The sequence below is a fragment of the Primulina huaijiensis genome, unplaced genomic scaffold (genome assembly GCF_012295235.1).
Source record: "Primulina huaijiensis isolate GDHJ02 unplaced genomic scaffold, ASM1229523v2 scaffold37775, whole genome shotgun sequence".
NCBI lineage: Eukaryota > Viridiplantae > Streptophyta > Magnoliopsida > Lamiales > Gesneriaceae > Primulina > Primulina huaijiensis.
The window spans coordinates 476,826-487,353 of NW_027358831.1; the positions used below are offsets into that span (position 1 = coordinate 476,826).

A 10,528-nucleotide genomic window follows, 5' to 3' on the forward strand; every position below is an offset into this window, starting at 1 on the left:
TTGGTGTTAGAAAAAAATTTCTTTGATAAAATAAATGTCAGTATATTATCGATTAAGAGATTTATTTTTTTTATTCCTCAAAAGTCTAAAAAATATCAAGTACATCTCTGTTACACAAAAACGTTACGTCAACGTAAGATTAAATTTATGTCGACGTCAAAACAATATTATGTCGGAAAAATAACCAAAATTTCAAAAAAAAAATATAGTTCCATGACTAAAATTAAACAAAAACAAAACAAAATTTTACCATCTACTTTTAGAAATGTGAAAAGCATCGTTTCCGATGTTCTAGAACAAGGAGACTCAAAGTTGGTAATCAAACATAGTTGATAGTTGCCTCATTTGATTATTTGGACCAGTGCACAAATGGAAAAGTGCAATTAAAATTTTTAATTACAATTATAAATATTACAATGCTGTGCTTTATATAAATAAATATGGACAGACCCATTTTGTCGGAATATTCACTCGGACAACAACAACGACAACAACTATCGTAGTCATTGTCTAATTCTCTAATTTTTTTTTCTAACATTAATTTATATTGTTGAATTCTTTAATATATATAATATAACATTTTATTCAAGATACAATGTAACGCACAATAGGGGTTAAAAGTACCAAATATTACCGGAGAGAATCTAATACACGACGCTGTCGTTGGATTATTAAATTATGCAAAATACTAGGAGAATGGGCAAATCAAAATTTTCTTCGTTTTTCGGCATTCACTGAAAGGAATTGTAAGAAACCGAACCGGAGAGGTCCAGCTCAAACACTGCCCACCACGCGCCCCTCCCAAATCCAAAATATAAGGACACACCAGCCAACCAGCATTCTTCATTTCTCCCAATTACCAGCCATGACTTCTCTCTCTGCCGCCACCGCCGCCGCAGCCGCCACGCGCCTTCTTCCTTCCGCCGCAGCCGCCACCAAACTCGCCTACTCCTCTTCTCTGTGCCTGAAGTCATTCGGATCCTCACCACAGCTCTCCTTCCAATTCCTTCCCCAGGTTTTCTATGAACTAGCGTTGAGATTTAGGGGTTCATACAAATTTATGGTTTTCAATAATGAATGTTAAATCGATTCGTGTTTGTTTCCTTTCGCTAGAAGAGAGCTTCGTTGCGATTTTCGAATGGGAGGATTGGGTATTCGACCGTTGCTTCGCCGAAATGCTTTGCATCGGACCCTGAGCAATTGAAAAGTGCGCGTGAGGATATTAAGGAGCTCCTGAAGACTAAGTTCTGTCATCCTATTCTGGTGAGCTTACCGAGTTCACCTTTCATTTTCTTTTCAATATTTGTTTGGAAGGATTGTTCTCAAATAAATAGTCGAATATTTGAATGCGGGTTGTTTGTTAAATTGACTTCTACAGTTTTACCTTATCAATTTCGGTATATTATCATGTTAACTGAACACCTTCATTGCGATCTTCAGGAATCAATTTTAGGGGGTAAAAAATATTCATCTTTAATTAGGAAAACGGTGGAAGTTGAACAAAGTTCGATAAAATTGAAGTTAATGAGAAGGAAGAATGCCGAGAATCAGAGAAAATTTCAAGCGATGGAGAAATCTTAAATTGGAAGAAGACTGAGAAATTGAGATATTTGAGTGATAATAGAATTTTGTTGACTTGTTGAACATTTACAGGCTTGTACGTATTTGTATGGTCTCTATCTGAGATATGTCCCTACTTAACTCTTACTTAAGTATCTTGTTTGTTTACAACATTTTAGGTTTTGTTAGCTAACACACTAAGCTTATTGATTTTTTTGTTGCTTGTTTACGTTTCCACCTGCAGTTAGCCAGCTGTTATCATGCCTTCTGTTTTCAATGGAGTTGAAATAAAATTTTAATTTATATATTTTCTTAGTCGCAGGAAGAGTGAAATTATTAAATATGGTTTTCTCAGCTGTAAACCTTTTTTCATCAAATTGATGTCGGCATTTTTTTAAGGAATACTTCTTATTTAGAATTCTCCTGGTGTAATCAACGGTGCAATTTTAAATTCTAATGATGAGATACATGAAAAGGAAGAGGTATTATTTTTATTTTGACAGGTTCGACTGGCTTGGCATGATTCTGGTACGTATAACAAGAATATTGAAGAGTGGCCAAAAAGAGGTGGTGCCAATGGAAGTTTAAGATTTGATATTGAACTGAAACATGGTGCAAATGCTGGTAATATTTCAATTTTATGAATTACTCTTTCCTGGTTGGTGAAATTGGTACCTGACAGCTTATTGATGTGCAGGGCTTGTAAATGCTCTTAAACTTCTTCAGCCCATCAAGGAAAAGTATTCTGGCGTGACATACGCGGACTTATTTCAGTTAGCCAGTGCTACGGCTATTGAGGTTGCTCCTTTCTTTTGGTTCTGTGCAAATTAGAAAATTTATTTAGCAATTATTTTCCTGACTCTTCTTTTAATCGAAGGATGCTGGAGGCCCCAAAATTCCTATGAAGTATGGAAGGGTAGATGTGACGGAACCTGAACAATGCCCAGAAGAAGGGAGGCTCCCTGGTAAAAACTGTAAATCACTTTATGTGATGCATTACAATAGCTATTAAATCATCTTGGATGAAGAGTAAAATGGGTCTCATCTAAACGTTGAGATATCATATAATATCGATATTTGTTGGTCACGGTTACATGGTCAATTGGCCCTTCGGTCACCAATAACACTTATGCCTTGTTTGATTAGTGATTCAAAAAAATTGCTGAAATTGAAAAATAATGTTCTCTAACGTACTTCAGCATCTGTGTGGCATCAAATTCTGTGAGTCGTTAGCCAACATTTACTTGGGATTAACTTTTTTGTTTTTTATTTTGATATCTAGATAGTATTGGCTCACAAAATCACAAAAATCACAATATAGCAAATTAGCAATTGCTTCAACTTTGTGACCTCATAGTTGAAGTAGGTTTTTTAGGCGACTACATACTGTAGTTTCTGAGATCATATGCTTAAAATTCATGGTGCACTTTTTAACCGTCGATATTAGACTGCAATTGTCATACCTTCTTTCTTTCAAAATTAGCTACTAAATGTCTTCATTCATCAGATGCTGGTCCCCCTTCTCCTGCCACTCATATACGTGATGTTTTTAGCCGCATGGGATTAAGTGATAAGGTAATCGCCTATTTTATTTCTGAATTTAATAGTGGATCATGGTGTTTATGGCTTGGCTTTCTCTTTCCAGGAAATAGTTGCACTCTCTGGTGCCCACACTCTTGGAAGGTCGAGGCCTGAGCGTAGTGGATGGGGAAAACCTGAGACAAAATACACGGTATTGAGCGGGACATTATTTTTATAGTATATCAGCCTTTTATCGCATGCTTCATTTCATCTTGTTGTCTTACTTCGACTAGCAAAAAAGATTGTCAGGAACAGAAAGGCTCTGAACCTTGATGCTTAAGCTTCCTTTGATTAAACTGAGTGGGGCATTGTATAATTGGAAAGGCAATATCAGTCGAAAATGTTTTTGCTAAGTTGATGAGTTATAAATCTATAATGATCTATTTTCCTTGTTGCTTTACTTTTTTTATATGCAGTAATTAGACCAGTTTTCGGGCTTCAGCATTTGCTAACAAAGTGCAACCAAATTCATTAGTCATTTTTTACGTAAATGTAAGGACTGCTGACGATCTGTTTCTTTGCATTGCAGAAAGATGGACCTGGGGCTCCTGGAGGACAGTCATGGACGGCGCAGTGGCTGAAATTTGATAATTCATACTTCAAGGTGCAGTGATAATATTCTCATCCTCCTATTGATTTGTCGAGTAGAAATAAATTGGTTCTGTTCTAAAGTATAATTGTTTTGTAGGATATCAAAGAAAAGAAAGATGAAGACCTGTTGGTTTTACCTACAGATGCTGTTCTTTTTGAAGATCCTTCATTCAAGGTATAATTGAAGAACGACTCATTAAGAGCTTCTTTATGTGTAATGCCTTCTCTACGTAGATAAAGATCATTTTAAAATAGCAGTATCTTCCCTTGAGAGGCTTTCTTTGTATGCTCCTCAATTTACGTGGTATTACATTTGTTCAGGAATATGCAGAGAAATATGCTGAAAATCAAGATGCCTTTTTCAAGGACTACGCTGAAGCCCATGCTAAGCTCAGCAGTCTTGGATCAAAATTTGAGCCACCTGAGGTATTTTCTTAGTTATTTTTGCGGCACAAATTTCAATATTCTTTTTCTACCTTCCGTTGTTTTCATCGTTTGGTGTTTGTCCAAATGGGTCCTAATATTTGCTGTAGTTATTTTGTTCATCTACATTGTTGGACTGCAGATAGACCTCTTATATGTGCTTGTTACTTGTTCCTTTCTTATCATCGGCTAATTAACCAAGACTTAAGTATCGCAAATATTATAACTTTTGAGATTGGTTAGAATTTATTTCAAAAATATGTCAACTCTATATTATCAAGTCAACCTAATTCTTTTGCAGGGCTTTCCGTTGGATGACGGTCCTCCTCAAGGTCAACCAGAAAAATTTGTTGCAGCCAAGTACTCGACGGGAAAGGTAGTCTTATGAATAGCTTATTCAAACTCTCTCTTGTCTACTTCCCTTCTTATGCACCATAATCTTCACGTGAATGATGGTGCAAGTTCTTAAATCCGTTACTTTTTATGACTGATGCAGGACTAAAATTGAATACCAGTGTCTACTTTTCGTTTGCTGTTACTTAAAATAACAAGAGATTGAAGCTATTACCAAATCGTGTGAACAACGATTTCTAAAATTTGGACATTTTTAACGAAGGAGAAGAATAAATTCAATGAGTCTTTACTTATTTGAATTGCAGAGAGAGTTATCAGAGACTATGAAACAAAAGATCCGAGCAGAGTATGAAACGATTGGGGGGAGCCCAGATAAGCCTCTCCGGTCAAACTATTTCCTTAATATAATGATTGTTGTTGCTGTTTTGGCACTAGTGACATCTTTGGTTATGAACTGAATGGTTTTGGTCTCGTGAGCATAATATGTTCAACATTTTTCCTTTTATTATTTGGAAGCATGCATGCCATCCCCTACTGCTACACTCTCTCTGGTAATGATACGTGTACCATAGAACTTGCAACTTAAAATAAATTTGCAAACAAACCAAACTAGTGAAATTTAAGGATAAAGAGATGAAAGATCAGAGCCCCAATCATCAGGGGTCAACTTTTCTGCCTTTCACGAACTTGCTTGGTCAACATTTAACTATTTTGGCCTTATGGATTTATTGTTCGATTAGACCCCAAATTTGGTGCTTTCTTCCATTGCTTAAGGTATTTTATCATCGATTCAAATATTGATTCAGTCAAATTTATGAAGTTTCTTGAATTATTTTAAATTAACATAGCATCGAATTTTTTTCATAAAATTAGATATTATCAGACTCATTATCTGGCTAATGGAATTGAAAACACTTAAATAATCAAATTGACAAAATGTTCAAAATGAATTGCCAAACCAGTTCAATTTATTTCGGTGATGGGATTTTCTTTTTTTCTTCTTAGGGATTTTCTTTTTTTCTTCTTATTTTCATTGTTGATGCAATCTCTTCCATCTTTTTTTATGCCTTTCTGTATTCGATTCTAAAAGATAAGTTTACTTGATGTAATCTCGCACTTTGTTTTCAGAAACATACCTACAATGTACACATATGTAACTATTCAAAATATACGTAGTCGTTTGGGTGGATTATTGATGAACAATATGTTTTATTCATCAGATATATAACATAATTACTCTACAATCAAGTTCATTTTTTTATAATATGTTTCGGGGAAAAAAAAAAGCACGTAGGAATATTTCTTTCCTCAGATATAAATTTGTTCACGGAATCACATCATATTCAATCCAAAATAACCCGATAACCAATATTTCAAATCTTTTACCCCCATTTCCTATTTGATTCCCTTGTACATCCTAACTATTTAATTAATGCTCGTCTCCTTTAATGATAATAATAAAATCATGTTTGTAAGGATCGCACCCAAGATTTTCGAGGTGGAGGCCGAGATAGGAATTATGGGAGGCTTGAATCTTTAAATAATTACACAAAGTTTCAATTTTTTTTTTGGGTTTAAGAGGAGGCGACCAACCACCGACCCTCATATTATATTGGATCCGCCAGTGGTTAGAGATGCAGAAACTCGTGTATTCTCAGGCAACATGCAATTTTTTACTCTTGGCCTTCTCTCTGAGGGTTCTGATGATGTCGCCTTCCTCTTGTTTGAATTTACAACGCTGTTAACTATGGCGTCCTCCTGCTCATCTTCTTCTTGTTCGTCTTTGTCGCACGGAGGATAGTGAGTGATGGAATTGAGGAGATGGGAATGGAGTTTACTTAAATCTGATAACGTCACTGGTTTCAACAAGAACTCTTCTGCTCCGCCTTCCATGCATCTAGTACATATAACAATCACACACATTAATTAGCTACACAAATAATATTATTCGATTTCGAGCTTATGGAACAATTGGATACTTTGTCAAAAGTAAAAGGTAAATAAAAAATTTATCTATTCTGATATCATATTCCCAAAAACTAGTTAGTTCAACCTGCTTTCAGGGTATTGTGAAAAAATCATGACATCAATTGTCCTTGACATTTTGGTTTCAATTGAATCTAATAACATCATATCCTTCACCTTTATATCAATTCTCCTAGGGGTGGGTACGGTACGGTATACCGTACCGAACTACGGTACCGTAAATATCGGTATGGAATTTTTCCATACCGATACCGATACCGAATGTTCGGTATACCGAATTTTCGATATGAAAAAGTTCATACCGGATACCGTATCGACACCGAAAATTTTGTCGGTATACCGAAAAAAATTTTTAAAAAAAAATATTTACTTACCGATACCGATACCGAAAATTTCGGTACGGTACCGTACCGAAATTTTCGGTATATTGATTTTTTCGGTAATTTCGGTATTTTTTCGGTACGGTATTTCGGTATTTTGATATTTCGGTATATTTTCTCAGCCCTAAATTCTCCACTAAGTTTTGTTTGGATTTTGGGGGGGGAAAAGAACACTAAAATTAACAAAGTAGCTGATATTTTTAGCTAGCAAACCCCTAAACGCATGACAAATGGCTTAAAATGATGAGGATTGCCACTTTTCTAAGTAACATAATATAAAACAACCCGGAGTTTGTCATTTCTTAAAGCCTTAGGGTATAGTTGTCAATGCAAGTGAATTATATATGTGGATCAAAGATCGTGAATTTTACTTGTTTATTCTTGAGGGGACATTCTCCGACGACATAACAACAACCGGTACGTCTTTCCAAGAAGAATCCTGTGGGAAAAAAATTGTTATTAAAAAAAATAAATGTAAAATATTCCCAGTATTTATTTAAAGGAAAAATTATGTACAAAAACCAACAAATTAAATTGATGCAACTTCGGTTTAGACCACCTACTAACCTTCACTCGTTTCAATAAATCGTAACCACTAATTCCTGGCATATTATAATCTGTGATGATTAGGTTAATTTTCGACACCTGCATTAATTCAGAAAAAGTTGCGTTATATTAAAAATGCATGTCATGATCTGAACAACACATGACTTGTTAATCGTTTTATCTCACTAGTAGAATTTCTTTCATTTACTAAATATAAATTTCAAATTTTTTTTAACTTTTTACTTTATCAAAACAACTCTGTCGAAGTAAAATGTTACAAAAAATTAGAAGTGAAATAAAAAATAATGTTTTACTTCGCCAGTGTTATTACCGAAGTTGATTGATATATACTTCTTCATAATTAATAATCGCTGAAGTAATTTTGGCGAAGTAAAAACCAAAAATTCTACTAGTGTCTATACTATATCAGAAGAGTTACTCCTGGTATAATGTAGACAAAACTCGGTCATTGGATTCAATGTATGGTGTGAGCTCTGAGAGATTTACTTCATCCTAAGCTAAGGATTCATCAATATGGAGAAATTAAACGAATCGATCCCAAAAAAATGGAGAAATATATTGCACGTTAATAAAAGGTGATAGCAATATATTCAATCAACACTTCTTGCCATAGGAAGTGCCATTGATTTGTCGTGTGAAAACAAGAAGTCAACATAGGATCCTCAAGAATTAGTGTTTTCTAAGGTCCCCATTCTATTGCATCATTCTTAATGAGAACATATTAAAAAAAATAAAAAAAAAAAAAGTAAACTCCTACGTTGACTTCTCATGAATTTATGAAGACAAATCAAGAACAATTCCTCAAGTAGTTGGGAGGAGGAAATTAGAAGAGGAAACCTATGATCGAATTTGGGGCTCAGCTCGTTTCATTCATATTCATTATGTTATTCATACACATGAAACGAGCAACGATAATAGTCGAAATTATACGGTGAAATATAGAAAATTAATCAAAATTTTGGGTTAGGATGACAAATCCTAAAAATATCCGAAACGAATATCAATATAAATTTTTTTTTTTAAATCCGGTTTCAAATCTCAAACTTTATCGCCAAAGATTAAATTGATGGTAGAAATTTTATGTGGAGTTTAATGTACCAAATGTGCATGGTCTGAAATTCCCTGCTGCTATAAATAAAACAGTACCAATTTAACCATCTTTTTTTCTATGTTGGTTTAAATGTGTATTCATATATGGACGTCTTACCAACTAGAGGACTTACGAATTTTCATATAAACGAAAAGGACGAAGGTTGAAAAGTACTAATGTCTTTCAAATTTTGAAATTGAAAAATATTGTTATTTGTGAAGTTATTATATATTAATCTTGTTCATCTTTATATCTCTCCTTTTTAGAGACAACAAATAATAATAATAAAAAGGCGATCTACGAACATTGTGCCTCAAATTAAGCTAATCTTTTTGTTTTACCTTTGAATGATACTGACTTGGTATCAGTCTCCTGAATTTATCAGCGAACGATATATATATATATTTAATTCTCAACAAATATTCCCAAAATTTAAGAATTTAATAAATTCGAGTTCTTACATATTAGATAGATATTGGCTTAAATAACACATGTAAAGAGAAAGTAATCGATCTGCATATAATTTGTACAGATCAAATTACACTAATTCAATTTTTTTTTTAAAGAAGAAGAAGAAGAAAGAAATTACAAATGCTAGAATTTAAATTCATATTACATATATTTATTTTTATAAAATATAAAATTTGGGTTCTCAGGATTAAATAATGAAAATTTGTTTTGATTAAAAAAAAAAAAAAGATTGAATTTTCTCACCTGTGGCTTTGATGCAGTTGATAATGATGGTGTTTCATATTCATTCTCTTCTTGAATATCGAGTAACCCCAGATATTCCAAAGCCTTATCTCCAGATTCCACGCATGTCACTGCAAACATTTATATATTATTACAGCTAGCTAGCTATCTGATTCATATATAAAAATCAAGTATTCTCCATGCTTAATCATTATTAAACAACACGGTTTATTAAATATTATCGATTAAAATAGACCTCGAAATGGAAACAATTAATGAACCTGAAAACAAGAAATTCATCTACACTTTCTGTAACTACCACACACACACACACACACGCATATATATATATATATGTATATATGTATGTATATGTATATACCTTGGTAAGAAGACACAGTGAGGAGCCTCTCCAAAAGCTTTCTATCAATCTGGCTGTCATCAACAGCCAATACATGAAAACGATGCTTGATTTTTTGTTCAGTTTTGAGTTCATGAGCTTCCTCTGAATTCTCCATTTGATAATTAATTTCGGAATATATATTATTCAAGAAAACTGAATCTGCGGATTTCTTCGTTTGTCGTCGTAGTTACGGTTGATTTCATGGAAGCCCAGATGATCAGAATATATGCATAAATATATATATGTAAATTTGAGTGTGTGTGTTTGTGTGGATGAATGGAGGAGTATATATATATATTGGATATGTAGGGGCATGCGGATTTATATGGAGGAGTTGTGTAGTAAAATGATCAGGGTGTGAAGAACATCATGTTATATGAATTGATTTTATTACTTATTCTCGTACGTCACTTCAATCACAAAATTTAAAGCTTTTTTTATATTATTTTATCAAATAATTAACATTTCACTTTGAATTTGTTTTCCAGTTATTCATCTTATCATTTATCGAATTATGAAATTATTTAATATGTACAACGTATTATTTATTTAACATACATGCATAATGAAAATTTCGACTCGCGTTTTTCTACATTTTCAGAATAAATATAAATATGTATATACACGAAAAAAATACAAATTTGGTCTTGTCTATTTGTATCTTTGTTATTTTAATCATCTATATTGTCAAATTTTTTTGTTAATTTTATATTTTTTTTGTATAATTTTAATCATTTTTCTAACATAGTAGGTCGTCATAACGTTATTCGAGGGAAGGACTAATTAAATTGCAAAAATTGGAATAAGATACAATATTAATACTGAATTTTGACTGAATAATGGATCAAAAAATAAAACATCACGAAATTTATATTTCCACACACACACACACATATATAA

At 33.2% G+C, this 10,528-nt stretch overlaps 2 protein-coding genes across 3 annotated transcripts; one reads left to right on the forward strand and one right to left on the reverse strand.

The window, feature by feature from the left end:
* Positions 1-767: 767 nt before the first annotated feature.
* Positions 768-5,051, forward strand: LOC140968775 (probable L-ascorbate peroxidase 6, chloroplastic/mitochondrial). 2 transcript variants are annotated; one of them, XM_073429876.1, is made up of 12 exons: positions 768-1,015; positions 1,114-1,263; positions 2,064-2,184; positions 2,258-2,358; positions 2,438-2,525; positions 3,068-3,135; positions 3,206-3,292; positions 3,671-3,745; positions 3,830-3,907; positions 4,054-4,158; positions 4,457-4,531; positions 4,815-5,051. In XM_073429876.1, exons 1-12 carry the CDS (start codon positions 866-868, stop codon positions 4,965-4,967), a joined length of 1,251 nt encoding a protein of 416 aa, XP_073285977.1. In that variant the 5' UTR covers positions 768-865; the 3' UTR covers positions 4,968-5,051. The 2 variants fall into 2 exon arrangements, with proteins under 2 accessions (XP_073285977.1, XP_073285978.1); XM_073429877.1 differs by having other exon boundaries at positions 772-1,015; positions 4,652-5,051.
* An 800-nt stretch (positions 5,052-5,851) lies between these two features.
* On the reverse strand, positions 5,852-9,980 carry LOC140968686 (two-component response regulator ARR17-like). Its single transcript, XM_073429724.1, has 5 exons — positions 9,608-9,980; positions 9,247-9,356; positions 7,443-7,520; positions 7,247-7,314; positions 5,852-6,406 (listed from the first exon to the last, which is right to left on the reverse strand). Exons 1-5 carry the CDS (start codon positions 9,741-9,743, stop codon positions 6,112-6,114), a joined length of 687 nt encoding a protein of 228 aa, XP_073285825.1. The 5' UTR covers positions 9,744-9,980; the 3' UTR covers positions 5,852-6,111.
* Between the last annotated feature and the right edge of the window lie 548 nt (positions 9,981-10,528).

Excerpts from the sequence above, each read along its gene's own strand:
- LOC140968775 (XM_073429876.1), top strand. The coding sequence starts at position 866 with ATGACTTCTCTCTCTGCCGCCACCGCCGCCGCAGCCGCCACGCGCCTT. Across the intron at positions 1,016-1,113 it reads CCTTCCAATTCCTTCCCCAG|AAGAGAGCTTCGTTGCGATT; the intron begins GTTTTCTATGAA and ends TCCTTTCGCTAG. Across the intron at positions 3,293-3,670 it reads AACCTGAGACAAAATACACG|AAAGATGGACCTGGGGCTCC; the intron begins GTATTGAGCGGG and ends TTTGCATTGCAG.
- LOC140968686 (XM_073429724.1), bottom strand. The coding sequence starts at position 9,743 with ATGGAGAATTCAGAGGAAGCTCATGAACTCAAAACTGAACAAAAAATC. Across the intron at positions 7,315-7,442 it reads ATTTATTGAAACGAGTGAAG|GATTCTTCTTGGAAAGACGT; the intron begins GTTAGTAGGTGG and ends TTTTTCCCACAG. Across the intron at positions 6,407-7,246 it reads GTCCCCTCAAGAATAAACAA|ATGCATGGAAGGCGGAGCAG; the intron begins GTAAAATTCACG and ends TATATGTACTAG.